This window comes from Stylophora pistillata, chromosome 7 (assembly GCF_964205215.1).
Source record: "Stylophora pistillata chromosome 7, jaStyPist1.2, whole genome shotgun sequence".
Classification (NCBI taxonomy): domain Eukaryota; kingdom Metazoa; phylum Cnidaria; class Anthozoa; order Scleractinia; family Pocilloporidae; genus Stylophora; species Stylophora pistillata.
The window spans coordinates 21,879,149-21,896,494 of record NC_142525.1 but is presented as its reverse complement, the minus strand read 5'-3'; the positions used below and the strand labels follow the sequence as shown (position 1 = coordinate 21,896,494).

At 38.5% G+C, this 17,346-nt stretch overlaps 3 protein-coding genes across 3 annotated transcripts; 1 reads left to right on the top strand and 2 right to left on the bottom strand.

Moving 5' to 3' along the window:
• Positions 1-2,214: 2,214 nt before the first annotated feature.
• On the bottom strand, positions 2,215-3,646 carry LOC148727099 (histamine H2 receptor-like). Its single transcript, XM_088728527.1, has one exon. The coding sequence runs from the start codon at positions 3,538-3,540 to the stop codon at positions 2,605-2,607; it is 936 nt and encodes a 311-aa protein (XP_088584653.1). The 5' UTR covers positions 3,541-3,646; the 3' UTR covers positions 2,215-2,604.
• A 529-nt stretch (positions 3,647-4,175) lies between these two features.
• Positions 4,176-8,390, bottom strand: LOC148727098 (histamine H2 receptor-like). Its single transcript, XM_088728526.1, has one exon. It carries the CDS (start codon positions 8,327-8,329, stop codon positions 7,382-7,384), a length of 948 nt encoding a protein of 315 aa, XP_088584652.1. The 5' UTR covers positions 8,330-8,390; the 3' UTR covers positions 4,176-7,381.
• Positions 8,391-12,874: 4,484 nt separating this feature from the next.
• LOC148727097 (uncharacterized) lies at positions 12,875-16,939 on the top strand (the record flags this gene model as incomplete). Its single annotated transcript, XM_088726434.1, has 1 exon — positions 12,875-16,939. A coding segment is annotated over one exon (972 nt), but the record flags the coding sequence as incomplete, so codon positions are not given.
• Between the last annotated feature and the right edge of the window lie 407 nt (positions 16,940-17,346).

Here is a 17,346-nt window from a genome sequence, read left to right as displayed (position 1 = left end):
GTATATGATTAAGGATATTACGGCTGTAGAAAAGGTTCAACAAAGAGCTTCGCGACTAGCTTTAAGGCAGAAACGAGGCGAAATGAGTTACGAACACCGTTGTAGCTTACTAAAATGGCAAACACTAGAAAAGCGGAGAGAGTTTCTATCTCTGGTTCAATGACCTGATTTATACTAGAGACGGATTATCCGTCTAGGACGAGCTAGGGCAAGGAACGGTAGCTCGTCTGATAATCCGTCTGTATAGAAACGCGGGCAACCAGTCAGATCATCCATCCAGACAAGCTGTCGCGATAGTCCGTCTTGTCAGACGAATTATCGTGGATAACTCGTCAAGACGGATGATCCGTCGCTGCGTATAAATGCGGGAAGAAGACGAACTATCCACGAAAACTACACCTCGTTACAAGAAGCCAGCGGTTGTTTTCAATAAACTATCAATTCAAGATGGCGGACAAGTCAAATGATGGTTCGTACAAGCCCAGAAAGTCAAAAGAACAACGTATATGGACGAATACAGAAATGAAATACCTTGCGCCTGTGTTAGCAGAGGAGAAAAAACACTTGTGTCTTTGCCGCCATTTTGAAATTTGCCGCTAATGCCGCACTAAAGCATTTGACTAGGTCCCAAGCCTTTTCGTCGTGCTTTCTCGGAAATCCGTTCAGAAAACTCGTCCAGTATAAAACACGGGACGAGTCACACGACACACCGATAGTTCGTCTCATATTCCCTCACGTATTTATACTGGACGGATGATCTGTCTGGACGGATGATCCGTCTCCAGTATAAATCGGGCCAAAATAGTTTTTGGTATTGATCACCTTTCTTTCCCAGATTTCTTTGTGTTTGCCAATAAGCGTACAAAAGCTAACCACGACTATAAACTTTACCTGAAAAGAGCGGTTTGTAATTGTTATAAATATTTTTTCTTCATTCGCATTTTGGGGAAGTGGAATAGCTTGCCAGGATACATTGTACACGCCGAATCATTGTCTGTTTTTAAGAGTAGACTTAAAATTTATTTGAATATTTATTGAATATATATTGAATCTGTAGCCATTAAATTTTATCTTTTGTATGTTTTTAGTCAGGGAAATTGTTTTTACATAGAGCTAACCTCACGATTTTCCCTTTTCAGGATGTATTTTTTATATTTGCGTTTTAGCTTCCTGAATAAACGTTATGTTATGTTATGTGAGAGGGCCGGATGGAGAGAATACTGCCCGCTCTCAGAACCAATCAAATTGCAGGATTCGTAGAATACCACCCGCTCACAAACTGAGAAAAAAATAAATGGCCGAAATTTTTAATTGACAACTGACATTTGCACCCCCCCCCCCCTCCCAATTTAGCTTATTTCTTTCAATGTAACAAAAAACGGTTGGCAATTAAACTTTTGACGCGCGATTTTGTCTCTGCGCCTGCTCGAAGGTGAATAGTAATTGCTAGTAACTTCCGAACGACAGCGGCCTAGGCGAAAATCACTAAATTGACCTGTATGGTATATATACTTAACCGGAACTTGCGACAGTTGTATCCTGAGCACATCGAATTTAAAAAAAAAAAAAAGATAAGCACTCTCGAACGGTGTCTCCGATAACAAAATTTTACCTCATCATTAGAAAGAGCGTTTAATTAAACAAACCATTGATCATCGATCGAATTTTCTTGTCATGATTTGATTAAATGCCAAAAAAGGGTTCTTAAAGACTTGGTTTACCTTCGACATCCATTTTTGTTTTGCTCCTTCAAGAAAAACATTAGTTGCGCTGCAACTTTTAAACTCTTGTCCTTTGAAAAGCTTTCATCATAAAAATTGAAGGAGTTTTGTGATTTATTCTTGCCTCCTGATAATTTAAGCTTTGAGAAAATATGGTACGTAATCAATATATTTGTAGTTGGCTGAACAAACAGAAAAATGAATTAATGTTTGAGACGTGCGCGTTAATTGCAAAAAATCTTTCGTTGTCATGTTAATCAAAATCTTCAAACGAAAGAGATATTTTTACATCAGTTTAATGATATCTGGTAATATCCGTCGTCCGCTAATGTACTCTAATGGTCTTTATTGATTTTATCGTTAACTTTCCCGAAACGAGTATATGTGTTCATGCACGTCGAAAATTTTTCCTCTTTTTTTATGACGTTTTTCAACTAGAGGGTCTTTTATCGACCTCTTCATTCAGTCTATTTTATTGTAATGTACTCTGATAGGAACCGGAAAACAGTTTATATTATGAGCTCTGTTTTAAAATTAAACGAACCAGCTCAGCTTAAAGTGATTATGTTACTTTCCTATAAATGTCAATTTTGAGTTGTGGCTTGACTTTTCGAAATCCAAGGTCACCATTTTGGGGCATACTTGTTTTTATTTATTTCTTTATTTCGAATATTTAGACAGGGTAGCCCAGTTCAGCAAATAGCTGGTTCATATGGGTGCTTGATTATTTTAGTTGAACATTCTTTTATCTGTGCCCTTAGTTTTTCTCTTTTCTGAAATGCCAACCACGGGAAAAGCTCTATAAATATGTACAATGTCAAGATAGTGTTCGGTGAACTGCACTGAAAACAGTTTAACTTTATAAAGATTACCAAATGCAGATCTAATGAGATAATTGCCTTGGGTGGCCTATAATCTTTCTCACTGCCTCTCTAACTCCTCTTAATCTCCAACAGTACAAAATTGGATTTAAAGTTGAATTCAGAAAGGCAAGAGTGATCGCCAGTCGAATAGCTACGTTAGACGATGGGTTGTAACCGCGAGTGGTTGCTAAAGCGATTGTAATTCCAAATGGAAGGTAACAGGTCACCAGAGCTATCTCTACGTACAACCCCGTGTATACTGTCCTTTTGTACTTGTTAATGTTGAAAGCACTCCTGCGTACGTTCGATTGGTTATCTTGATCATTGTCTTGCACCTCATTGCAATATTTGCGTAGTTTAAGGAAGATCGTCAAGTAGGACATAGCTGAGATTGTAAGTGCGGAATAAATGAAAGCAGACACTACGTTGGTAATCAAAGCATGCTTCCAAAACCGTCTCAGGTTGGCAACGGAAATGTTTAAAAGCCAAATCCAACTAATTATCGCGCGTGTTCGTCCGAAAGTTATTACATACTTGTAGTTCAACTTCAAACAAAGAGCACAAAGTCTGTCTAAACTTATTGCAGTTAAAATGAACAAGGAGACTCCACTTAGAGCTGTACCAAGGATGTCATTGATGCTTACAAGAATGTAACAAAGCTGCAGTCGCCGACTTGCAACCGACAATAACTGGAAGGCAAACAGAGGTTGAGCAAAAACGCCAACACAAAAATCAGTAACCACCAGACATTGATACATGAGTTTGGATGTTGGCTGAAGAGAAGAAGTCTTGCGCAGGGCAAAAAAGACCACAGCATTTCCCAGTGACGTTGAAACGGCAAGGAGAAAATTTAAAGCTGTTAAAAAAAATAAGAATCGGTTTCCTTGTGTCGAGGCGGCGCAGGTCACCAATCGTGTCATCTCGTGGATGTCATTCAAAGTAAAATTCACCATCATTATAAAATTAGTTTTCGTAACAGCGCTTTGATTATGTGGAATCAACTGCAGCAACAACAACCTCCTCAATACCGTAATAAATATTTCTTTTCAAATAGAAAGAGACTCTAGCAATATCTATTTATTCAGCAGTTGCTATGAATGACGCGTTATTTAAATCAACAAGTAAGATATCACGTTCGGCAAACAACGGCAAGTAATCACATCGCAGTATGATAACATTTTGAAGCCAACGATTAGTTTCATAAACCTTGATCCGTAAAATCTCCGTTTATTGGATAACTAACACCTCTAACAACTCAACGAGTTTGCTGGACTATTTAGTTGTGAGGCGTGCCGAAAAAGTTCATTTCTCATCGTGCTAGTCAAATATCATTCTTAATCAATTTAATTTTAGATTTTAATGATATCAGGCTGTGTTCATTATTCTTTCCATTGATAAATTTTCTCGGACTTCCTCCTAACTTTTGAGGAAAAAAAATGGAAGTAGATAAACAAATTGATAAGTCGTAATCTTATATTACGTTGGCACAATTTTAGATTTTACGAATATGTAGCCATGGCCAGCCGCAAAACCAAGTAAATTTGCTTCAAGCTTAGGATCAGTTCGTTTGGTACTCAAGTGAAACCTTGTTAACAGATGAAAAGTTTTTGAAAGTTTACGTATTAGTTCAAAAATAATAGATTTTTGCGATAACTACCTCAAAAGATTAAATCAAGGAGTGTGTTATAAATGAATAGATCAAAAGCACCCGCAAAATAAAGCGTCAGTAGTTCAGGAGAATACTAGCGACTCGTTTTTCATAGATACCAGTTTGTAAGGTGGGTATGAACAACAAACCATGTTTTTCTTTTCAGTGCCCCGTTAGGAAGCTTCTTCAAACTTTTTTCTGGACAAAACTTTTAATCTAGAAAAAAAGCAGTTTCTTAACATGTGTTAGGGATAATGTTTCGAACCGGTTGAGATATTATACAGATTTTTCAACCCTCATCATTCTGTCTACGCCCCAAAGTGGTGTGTTCCCAGTTCAAATTTAGTAAGATTTGCTTGTTTCTTCCATTGCTTCAGGTACGTAGGGTAAAAAGAAGTGCATTTACATATTTCGTCATATCTAAAAGATATGAAGATTAGCGGCTATAAAACCTCTCTTGCTTAGAGCACGTGGTATTCTGGGTAACAAAAAAATTGGACAAGGCCTGGTTTGAACAGTTGTTTTCGTAACAGTACAAATTTTTTTTACCGTATCAAGCGGTCGCCCTGTACATGTATAAGCGGTTGGTTGTCATAGTCCCGAACTGTTGCCCCTCTGTCACTAAAAGCGATTGATTGGTCATCTCACGGTTAAGCGGACCTGGTCTCCTTTGAGTGAGTCCTAATGTGTATCAAGCGGTCATCCCGCCATTCCCCGTGGGTGGCCGCACAATAAAAGTTGACCGCTAAATACTATGTATTTATTGAATGAGTTTGGTCTAGCCGGACGGGAAAGCATTTGGTTCGCGGTCATGACGAACGGACCGAGTGCAGCGAGGTCCGTGCTTCATGATCCAGAGCCAAATATTTTCCCGTCCGGCCATACCAAACTCAGTCAATAAGCTTTTATCATGTGACCACTAGTTGTTGAAAATTTCAACCTAAATAGGACGCGATCGACGGGCACACGTGTGTCAACTTAACGGCCTGCTCCCAGTTGGCTTGTTAGCTCAATTGGTAGAGCGCTGCACTAGTATCGCAGAGGTCAGTGGTTCGAATCCCGTACAGGCCTGATTTTTTTCAGGTCTAATTTTCTCTATTGCATAAATGGCGCTCTCTCCTGCGAGGATCGTGTATCATACGTATCTATAACCGCAGTTCAAAATATATGAACTTCATATATTCATCGTATCTGAGATGTCTATTGTTTACGTCCACCAACACGGCGGCAATGACGTAACGTGCATTCCACCTATTCTTTGCTTAAGTCATTAGTCTTTGCCCTAACAACAATCTTCTCAAATCCAATTTGGCGGCTATTCAAGGAGGCATGTCTTTCATTCTGGTTGACACTCCCAATTTTGCAGAAGAGCTTCAGAAAATCACTGAAAAATAACCTAACCACTCTGAAGTGCCCATATCGTCATCAAAGACTTGAAGAAGCCTGAACAGAAAATTTAGTAACAAATTATTAAAAAGTGTAAGTACAGAATGACGGAGTGTTACCCAGTAAACAAATTACAACTATTTTTTGCGTAAATCATTAGTTTCTACCATAACAATAATATTCTCAAACCAAATTTGGCGGCTATTCAAGCAGGCATGTCTCTCATTCTGGTTGATGCTCCCAATTTTGCTTAGAAGCTTTAGAAATCGCTAAAAAAAAAGCTTATCTGCTCTGTGATGTCCAAGTTGTCAACAAAGCCTTAACGAAGCCTTGCAGCAGGACATTCAAGTTTGCCCAAATTTACAAGCACTCCAGCCTTTACTATCGATGTAATAAAGCATTGTACTCGTTAACGAAATTCACACGGCTAATAGAATTATAATCCACCCAAGAGGAGTAAATGCTATTAATATTAGACAGAAAACAATGTCATCTACCCTGGTTTAAAAACTGCGATAATTGTTCTGTGCTATAGTTCCCAATCAGCATAAGGTTTGAACATTGGATTCTGCTCCGTTGGACGAGTGTTTATGATACCATTCCTTATTCTCGCTTAGCTGAACCTAGCCTCAGGTTGTCTATTTTTTTTTTAATCTTTTCTACCATTTCTTTTGTTCATAATTCTACTCTACGTTACTTGTGGTTAATTTTTTTTTTCTGGCTAGCTTACATTTTGTATTTCTGGCCATTTCTAGTCAAGCCTGCAAGTCTGTTCAAGACGACATTAGGTTACAAAGTAGGAATACGTGAGTCAATATCTACCAATTACTGCAGGTCTTCCTCAATTTTCCATACTTTAACATTGTAGCAGTTACCCGTAAATCCAGTCATCAAACATACGCATTCGTGACTCTATATGTTCACCTTGGACAGAATTTAAAAGGGTGACTGCAAACTTAACTGTGGTAAAAAATACTACTACATCCTATGTGGTCTTCATAAACTAAACATTCCATCTTAAAATTTTACTCAAATCAGAAAAAAAGGACAAAGATCATAAGAAACTACTTCATTGAATAAAATTACTTTAAGCTTCCTTTTTACATCAATCTAATGATATCTGGTAATATCCGTCGTCTGCTAACGTACTCTAATGGTCTTTAGCGATTTTATCATTAATTTTCCCCAAACGAGTATAAATGTTCATGTTAATTTGAGAACTTTAACATTATATAGCACTTGGAGCCTTGTTGCACGTCGAAAAATTTTCATCGTTTTCAAGACGTTTTTCAACAAAAGGATTTTTCATCAACCTCTTCATTCAGTCAATTTAATTGTCATTTCTCTCTGATAGGAACTGGAAAACAGTTTATATCATCCGCTCTGTTTTCAAATTGAACGAACCAGCTCAGCTTAAAGTGATTTTTTTACTCTTCTTTAAATGTCATTTTTGAGTTGTGGCTTAGTTGACCCTTAAATAGTTCCCAAGAAAATAGCCTCAACTTTACTAATGCGTTTTTTCGAAATCCAAAGTCGCCATTTTCGAGCATACGTGTGACGTTCTTGATTATTTTAGTTGAACATTCCATAATCTGAGCCCCTAGTTTTTCTCTTTTCTGAAATGCCAACCATGAGAAAAGCCATATAAATATGTACAATGTCAAGTTAGTCTTCGATGAACTGCGCTAAAAATTGCATAAATAGCGCTATCTACTGCGAGGATCGTGTATCATACGTATTTATAAAGATTGCCAAATGCAAATCTACTGAGGTAATTGCCTTGGGTGGCCTACAATATTTCTCACTGCCTGTTTAACCCCTTGTCTAACTCCTCTTAATCTCCAGCAGTACAAAATTGGATTTAAAGATGAATTAAGTAAGGCAAGAGTGATTGCCAGTCGAACAGCTACGTTAGACGATGGGTTGTAACCGCGAGTACCCGTTAAAGCGATTGTAATTCCAAATGGAAGATAGCAGGTCACCAGAGCTATCTCTACGTACAACCCCGTGAAGACTGTCCTTTTGTACTTGGCAATGTTGAAAGCACTCCTGCGTACGTTCGATTGGTTAACTTGATTAGTGCCTTGCACCTCATGACAATATTTGCGTAGTTTAAGGAAGATCGTCAAGTAGGACATAGCTGAGATTGTAAGTGCGGAAAAAATGAAAGCGGACATTAAATTGTTAAACAAAGCAAGCCTCCAAAACCGTCTCAGGTTGGCGAGGGAAATGTTTAAAAGCCAAATCCAAATAATCACCGCGAGTGTTCGTCTGAAAGTTATTACATACTTGTAATTCAATCTCAAGCAAAGAGCACAAAGTCTGTCTAAACTTATTGCAGTTAAAATGAACAAGGAGACTCCACTTAGAACTTTACCGAGGATGTTATTGATGCTTACAAGAATGTAACAAAGCTGCAATCGCCGACTTGCAACTGAAAACAACTGGAAGGCAAACAGAGGTTGGGCAAAAACGCCAACACAAAAATCGGTAACCACCAGGCATTGATACATGAGTTTCGATGCTGGTTGAAGAGAAGAAATCTTTCGCAAGGCAAAAAAGACCGCAGCATTTCCCAGAGACGCTGAAATGGCAAGGAGAAAGTTTAAAGCTGAAAGAAAAAATAAGAATCGGTTTCCTTGTGTTGAGGCAGCGCAGGTGACCAATCGAGTCATCTCGTAGATGTTATTTAAGGTAAAATTCACCATCATTATAAAATTAGATTTCCTAACAGCTTTTTGATTATGTGGAATCGACCGCAGCAACAACAACCTCTTCAACACAATAATCAATATTCCTTTACAGATCATCAAAAGAGATTTTAGCAATATCTATTTATTCAGCGGTTGCTATGAATGACGCGATACTGATTTTAATCAAAAAGTAAGATATAACGTTCGGCAAACATTGGCAAATAATCACATCGTAGTATAATAACATTTTGAAGCCATTGATTGGTTTCATAAAACCAACGAATTTGTTGGACTAATTTATTTGTGAGGCATGCCGAAAAAGTAAATATTTCTTCGTGTTAGTCAAATATCATGCTTCATCAATTTAATTTTAGAATTTGATAATATCAGGCGGTGTTCACTATTCTTCCCATTTATAAATTTGCGAGGACTTCCTCTTAACTTTTGACGAAAAAAAATTGAAGTGGATAAACAAATTGATAAGTCATAATCTTACGTCGGTAATATTTTAGAATTTACGAATATGTAGCCATGGCCAGACGAAAAATCAAACTGAATTTGCTGTCGAGCTTAGGATCAGTTTGTTTGGTACTCAAGTGAAACCTTGTTAACAGGTGAGAATTTTTTGAAAGTTAGCGCATTAGTTAAAAAATAATAAATTTTTTCGATAACTACCTTCAAAGATTAAATCATGGAGTGTATTATAAATGTATAGATCAAAAGCACCCGCAAAATAAGGCGTCAGTAGTTCAGGAGAATACTATCGACTCGTTTTTCATCGATTCCAGTTTGTAAGGGGGGTATGAACAACAAACTAGGGTTATTTTTCAGTCCTCCATTAGCCAGCTTCGTGAATTTTTTTTTCTGGTCAAAACTTTTAATCTGAAAGAAAAGCAGTTTCTTAACATGTGTTAGGGATAACGTCTCGAACCGGTTGAGATATTATACAGATTTTTCAACGCTCATCCGTCTACGCCCCAAAGTGATGTGTTCCCAGATCAAATTTAGTGAGGGAATGACAAATTCAGTAAAGGAAATTTAGTAAGGACACATCGAAACCAGTTGCTAGACATTTTAATTTACTTAATCATTCTAAGCAACATATGGTAATCTGCGGTCTTTTCTTAAACTTAGGTAGCACGGAAAGCCGTAAAACTCTTGAATAAAAGCTCTTTTTTCAAACCTGCAGTCTAAATCCCACAGGGATCAACGGACGCTTTTCATTCCACTAATTTATTCGTGTTTTTCTTGTTGCCATGTTCCCACCAATAACGTAGCTCCATTTTCTGCCTTTAAATGCACACACAACCAACAATTCCCCTATTCGCTCCGACGAAGGGCTAACGCTCGAAACGTCAGCTTTTGTATTCATTACGGTAGCCAATTTACCATTTCAACTTTGTTGATATATCCAAATTTAGTAAGATTTGCTTGTTTTTTCCATTGCTTCATGTACTGGGGTAAAAAGATAAACAAGAAAGGCAAAGACAGATGCAAGAAGTGCATTTACATATTACGCCATATGTAAATGATTATGAAGATTAGCGGCTATAATGCTCTTTTGCTTAGACCACGTGGTGTTCAGGATAACAAAGAAATTTGAGGACGCCTGGTTTGTACAGTTGTTTTCTTAACATTACATTTGTTTTCCGTATCAAGCGGTCGCCTGTACATGTACAAGCGGTTGGTTGTCATAGTCCCGAACTGTTCCCCCTCTGTCACTAAAAGTGATTAAATAGTCACCTCTGTTAAACGGACCTGGTCTCCTTTGAGTGAGACCCAATGTGTATCAAGCGGTCATCCCGCCATTCCCCGTGGGTGACCGCAAGACAAAGGTTGACCGCTTAATACTATGTATTTATTGACTGAGTGGAAGGGCCGGACGAGAAAACATTTGACTCGGTGTCATGACTTACGGACCAAGTGCAGCGAGGTCCGTGCCTCATGATCAAGTGCCGAATATTTTCCCATCCGGCCAGACCAAACTGAGTCAATAAGCATTTTATCATATGACCACTAGTTGTTGAAAATTTCAGCCTAAGTAGGCCGCGATAGACAGACACGCAGTCACACGAGCACAAAAAAGTTCTGCAATTAAAACTTTTCTTTTTTTTAAGTCAGAACAAGAAACTCCTAATTCCTTGATTTTTTTTCTCATTTCAGTTTGCAACAGAGCGAAGTGAGGTTTCAGCAGGTGACAAACGGCTTATTCGGAACCAGCTCACGTCAATCCTTCCGGCCTCGCACACGTCAGCTTTTCCAATGGTTTTCTATGGGATTGCGCGAGCGAGACTGGATGGGTCATATGATAAAATACAGTTTTGAATATATGAGTTAGAGTTCTTCCATTTTAAATCTTGCCATGTTTTGATTAGTCTAGCTGAGTTTCTCATTCAGTTCGTTTTCTTTGTTTTATCCATTTTGCTGTTTCTTTTCTTTTCTTGCTGTGTTTGGTGGTCTTTGTTTTCTCCCTCTTGTTTTATTTCTTCCTCTTCCATTTTTCCATCTTGTTGTATTTCTTCTTCTTCCACTTCTCCATCTTGCGGTGTTTGTTTGCCTTCCATTTCTTCATCACCGTTCTCTTCGTCTGTTTGGATTTTTTCAACTACTCTTTCAAAATGACTCATATCACCTGTCGTTGGCGAACGACAATTGTACTCGGCTGGTTCGATATTTGTATATTTTAATCACTTTATTCGCTCGCGATACTCCAAAACTCAACTCGACTCGCTGTTGAAAAACACTCGCCCCTGGCCCATAGCAACGAACCGACCTGTCAATTCACATTGTAACGCAAAAAATAAATAGATAAATAAATGTACAGGAAGCGGGAGGGACATCACCAGAAGTTCTTCTTCTTCGGACAAAAGTTCTTCGTCGTCGGACAGAAGTACTTTGTCGTCGGAAAAAAGTACTTCGTCGTCGGGAAGAAAGTCTCTCCCATAGAGGATATGTGGTATATTAGACCTTCTTCGTCTTCGTCTGCTAAGTGTATTGGTTTTCCGCTTTATATGTGTTTTGCTTCGTGCATCTCCATCTTGAAAACTGGCTTTAACAAATTCTTGTTCTTGAATAGTGTCATCATCTGTTTCAGTCAATGATGTCTCTTCAACGGAATCTTTTTCAGTTGTCCTTTTTCGTCGTTTCTTGTCCTTTTTCGTGATTGAGCCTTCAGGTGTTTTCTCCATTTTCGTCTACTCCTCTTGATTCAAGTCACTTTCTCCGGTTGTGCTGTGGCGCGGTTCTCCGACCATCATGTAACCAACTAGCAAAACGAGGAGCCCATAATGGAACCACATCTTGGAATCACCTACCAATTAACAAAATGGAAGCAAATAAAGAGAATAAATACTTCACCACAATTTCAATACTCTGTCATTGATACAGATGAGCTTAGACTTTTTCACTGAAATTGTATTGCCTCTTTGGTCGAGGGCGATCAAAACAATGAGAGAGTATTAGGAAAAAATTTTGGAAAGTTGACAATAGAGTGTTCATGCAATTGTTTTGCCATTTTGTAGCTAACGGTTCATTCCATTGAGACTCTCTTACAACTGAAGAATCCGTTTGAATGTAACTGTATTTTTAACATATCCAATTCAAAATTGCTGTCGGCTTTTCAGTATATGCCGCTTTGCTTCCTTTCTCAGTTTCATTTTTGAAACAATCACTGAGCATGTAGACCAAACAGCATACATGAGTTGCATTTGACTCAGCTAGTGAGGGAACACAAAATTTACAGTGTGGTGCCAATTTCGTCGACACGTCGACAGTGCTGAAGCAAGCAGCGTGGAAGAAGATTCGTATGCAATCAAAGTGTGTAACGGACGTGAGTAAACGCATTTTTGTTTGATCGGCAACAAGATGGCGACTTACACGTGTTGGTATGCGCTGCTACTTTTCGCTCTTTTCACTCTTGGAGGATTCGGTTCTGGTCACGCATACTTATCTCCCACCATATATATATGTGCTGGACCTAAGGACATGGGTAATGTTTCTACCCAGCTTCAGTTCTTTGGTTCTTTGAACTCATGTCTGCATTGTCAAAATTACATGCGAAGAAGCAAGAAGGCATACCTCGGACGGCGTGCTTTGTACTATAGTAACAGTACTGCCACGACTCAGCTATTACTGTTGAAGCTATCTGGAAACGTGGAGTCTAATCCCGGCCCTCAGGGGCCTCAAGGAAGTTTTAATAATTCTTCTAAAACACTTTGTAGTAATTGTGCTAAAACCATGAGAAGGAACCAAAATGGCGTCCGCTGCTCGTCTTGCCCGGCAGTATTCCACATCAAATGTACGAAAATGAGCAAGAACGAGCTGTTCTGCTATCGGAGAGAAGGGATCTGGTATTGCTTTTCTTGTACGATGCCTCAGTTTTCTGACAGCTTCTTTGATGATCTCTCACCTTCGGCGGCATGCGATTCAAGCTCCACTGGCGAGGTTTTTGAGATTGCGGAGGAACATTCAGGAGACTCTGTTGACTGGTTTTTTAGGAACGTCAATAGTTACTACAAATCTAATCTGAAAATAGGTCATTTGAACATCAACTCTTTATAAAATAAGCTTGACGAGGTCAAGAATATTCTTAACAAGTGCCTATTTGACATTTTCTTTATTTCGGAGACAAAACTCGATGGTACAACCTCAGATAGTTTTCTCCAACAACCGGGATATCGCACTATTCGAAGTGATCGCAAGAAAGGAGCTGGTGGCTTGATAGCTTTTGTACGGGAAGACATTCCTGTCTGTCGACGACGTAATCTGGAGCCCGAATCAGTCGAATCATTATGTCTTGATGTCATGGATTCTAAAAAGGCCCGCTTTATAGTGTGTGCGTGCTACAGATCACCTAAACTCTGTAAAATTACTGATTTCTTGTCGTCGCTTACATCAGCTATTGAACTTATGTATACAAGCCGTCAGGAAATATTATTGATTGGTGATTTTAACATCGACTTGCTTGTTGGGGAGCATGGTGTTGATGCTGAGGATAACTCACTCATGGACCTTTGTGATAGGTTCTGTTTGCAAAACCAAATTAGTGAACCGACAAGGGTGACTGAAAAAACAAAGTCGTTACTCGATGTCATTCTCGCTAGCCATCCGGAACGATATGCAACTTGTGGTAATTTGCATATGGGTCTCAGTGATCACAATCTTATCTATGCAGTGCGAAAGAATGAATTACCAAAGGCTAAGGCACGTGAAATTGAATACAGAAGTATGCGACAATTTGATTTAGAAAAATTTTTAAATGACCTAAAAACTGTTCCCTGGAGTTCTGCTTACATTTATGACGACGTTGATGATCTATGGCACCATTGGGCTCAATTGTATACTGAAGTGTTGGACAAACACGCACCAATAAAGGAAAAACGGGTCAGAGGTGATCAGTTGCCATGGATAACTCCATTAATTCAACGCGAAATCTCTCGTCGTAATCGACTGTTTAACAAACATGCAAAGAGCCCAACAACAACCTCTTGGGAGGAATTCAAGAAACAGAGAAACCAGTTGATGTTGGCTACATAAGGAAAATTTTGGATACTCTTGACCCGCGCAAGGCTGTTGGTTGCGATAAGATATCTCAGAGGCTACTTCGTTTATCCTCACCTGTTATTGCCGAGCCGGTTACCCGTTTAATCAATTATTTTATTACCAATCGTCAATGGCCAATAGTTTGGAAAAGCAGTGACGTTGTTCCTGTTTTCAAGAAGGAAAGTATGACGGATAAGACCTGCTATCGTCCAGTTTCTGTTCAACAACAACAACAACAACCTTTATTTATGTGTCAAATCTAAAATAGCAGTTATACAACCACTAACTGGGGACACTAAATACTACCTAAAAATTTAAGAAATTTAAAAATAAAACAATATATATGTACAATTTAAAATCTAACCTAAGTCTTACATAAAAGGCAGTTTTCACATTTACTATCAGTCAATTTAGAAACAAGGTCTATTCTACGTATGTTACATTTAAAAGATGATATGGATGTCAGTTCTCTTACATTTCTTGGTACAATTGCCCATATTTTGGGTCCCATATATCTAAGCGAATGTTTTCCAAAAGTGACAGTATTAAATCTAGGTATACCAAAATCATTATTACGCAGTGTGTACCTAAGTTGTGGAATTTGAAAAAGGCTACATATGTAATTAGGAGATAAATTGTTCTTTACCTTATACATAAGAATGGCTATATCCTGTAGTCTTCTGTTCTGCAGTGTACTTAGGTTAGCCATGTCTAATAATTTATCATAACTACTCCCCTTATCACAGTAAACTGCCCTAAGTGCCCTTTCTTGAATACGTTCCAATTTTCTAGTATCACTCGCCCTACAAAAATGCCAGACAAGATGGCTGTATGTTAAATACGGAAGAATGGCTGCCTTAAACAACTTCAGCTTGGTGTCTGTTGGTATCATATTCCTGAGCCTCATCAGGACTCCAACACGCTGGCTACTCCTCTTACAAATGTTAGCAATGTGTTCATCAAATTGAAGCCTATTGTCTATATATACCCCAAGAAGTTTTAAACACTTGGTAGATTTAACTTCATTGTCATCAATTATAATACTATCCATATCATTATTTTTATTCCCAAGTGTCATTGTCTGATACTTGTCATAGTTCCCTTTTAAGAAATTCGATCTATACCATCTGGAGGCTAATTCGGCACTTGCTATTAACTTATCATGCACCTCAGTAACATTACTGCCTGCAGCATGGAACTGGTGGTCGTCTGCATACATATTGATATTAGAATTAGAATTTACACTGTATGTCAGATCATTTTGGAACATGTTCCATATCAATGGTCCAAATGCGGAGCCCTGTGGACATCCCCTTGACCCCCTCTCCCAATCACTCACTGTGGATCCCAACTTCACCCTATTGTACCGATCAGTGAAGTAGGAGTCCAACAATTTTAGACTGTTCCCCCAAATACCATAAGCCTTTAATTTAGCAAGTGTGAGTGGATAGTAGAGGGAATCAAAGGCTTTACTCATGTCCGTAGAAAGAACACCTACCACTTTATGTTCATCTAAAGATATCTTCCAATTCTCTGTCATAGCCAGTAGAGCTGTTTCGCAGCTATGATTTTTCCTGTAGGCTGTCAGTTTATCACATAATTTATCATTGAAACTATAATTAAGCTGTCGAGAAGGTTTTGTTCGATCAAATCTATGAAGCCTTTTATTGGCGACTCTCACCGAACCTGTCTGGCTTTCTCAAGGGTCACTCGTGTTGCACGGCCTTATTGAAATTGACTGAAGATTGGAGAGCCTGTCTTGACAGAAGAGAAGCTGTTGCAGCGGTGGCTGTCGACTTAAGTAAAGCTTTTGACTCTGTTTGTCACCCGCTTCTCCTAGCTAAATTAAAGGCATATGGTTTTACGCATGATGCGCTGGAAACTATGACCGCTTACCTTACTGGACGGAGACAGAGAGTCAAACTTGATGGTGTATATTCTTCGTGGAGAACCGTTAAAACTGGTGTACCACAGGGTTCCCTGTTGGGTCCACTCTTATTTAATTTGTATGTTAATGATCTTAATTATTTTATTACTAATACGTCCTTGAGGCTATACGCTGACGACACTACTCATTACGCCTCTGATGTCTCACCAACAGTATTGCAGTATATAATTAACTCTGATCTGAGCGTTCTATCGAGATGGTTCTCAATGAATTTTTTACAGATTAATGCCGCCAAAACGCAAGCTATCGCTATTGGCCCGTCTTCATACCAGTATGATTTCCATCTTAATGATTCTAATGTCCATACAAAGGACACACTCAAAATCCTTGGGGTGGTCCTAGATAGCAAATTAACATTTAAAGCGCACATAAAGCAACAGCTGAATAAGGGATGCGCAAAGGCTTCGGCTTTGCGGAGAATACGTAAGTTTATTTCAAAGGACGTGTTAGTTCGTTTATATAAGGCCTATGTTCTCCCTCATCTTGAGTACTGCAGTCCCCTTTTACTAGGAGTAGGTAACGCGGAGACTACTAAAATAGAGACAACTAATTACTTTATATTAAGAACTATATTAGGCTTCTCGAAGTCTGTGTCATACGACTTCCTCCTCAAGTTGGCCGACATTAAGTCTTTGGAGAATCGTAGGCAATTCCAATCATTAGTTATGTTATATAAGTGCTTGTGTGATAAGGGGGCTCCTTATATAAGTGATTTTTTTCATTTTAGAAATGTACCGTATAGTTTACGCGGGCTCAGTACAAGGCTAGATTTACCTCCTTTTAATATTGAGTTTTTACATCGGTCTTTTTCATTTTTAGCTAGTAAACTTTGGAATGCGCTACCCCCTAGACTCAGAGAATCTCAAGATATTGTTTCATTCAAGCGTTCTCTTAAAGCCCACATGGCTTAGTGGTAGTGATTGTAAATATCGTTATTGTTAATATTGTAACTTTTTATTGATAGCTCTTGTCTATGATCTTCGATCCTGTTTTTAGTTATTTAATAGATCTACTTATTATTTGTATTCTTACAGAAATTATGTTTTATTTCTAATTGTACATACACGTACACGTTTTAACGAGAACTTCTGTACTCCTAGGTGTCACGTGTTCAAATAAAGGATTGATTGATTGATTGATTGATTGATTGGCGTTTAGCGCGTCTTTCACTAAGCCATTAGGGACTTTAAGCAAACCACGACGGCTACGGCAACGAGAACGTGGAAAAACAATAGATCTAATTGGCAGAACAATAGCCCAGCACGTGCGTTTTAAAGGTAAGAATTGGGACTTATCGTCATGTTATAGTTTTTTATCACATGTAATTTAGCAGTTGTATTGCACTTATCCTTAGAAGATCAATTCGTAACCCGTTTGAGTTAAACTTATGATATTGGTGGCTAGTGGGTTGTAAAGCCAATATAGGAACTCTCTCGTTGAAAAGGCTTTTAATGGCTGTCACTAGGCCAGGGTTTAATCCTTTCATAGAAGTTGTATGTAATCTATTAATGTAATCTATTAAAAACAAATGTATCACTTTGATGAT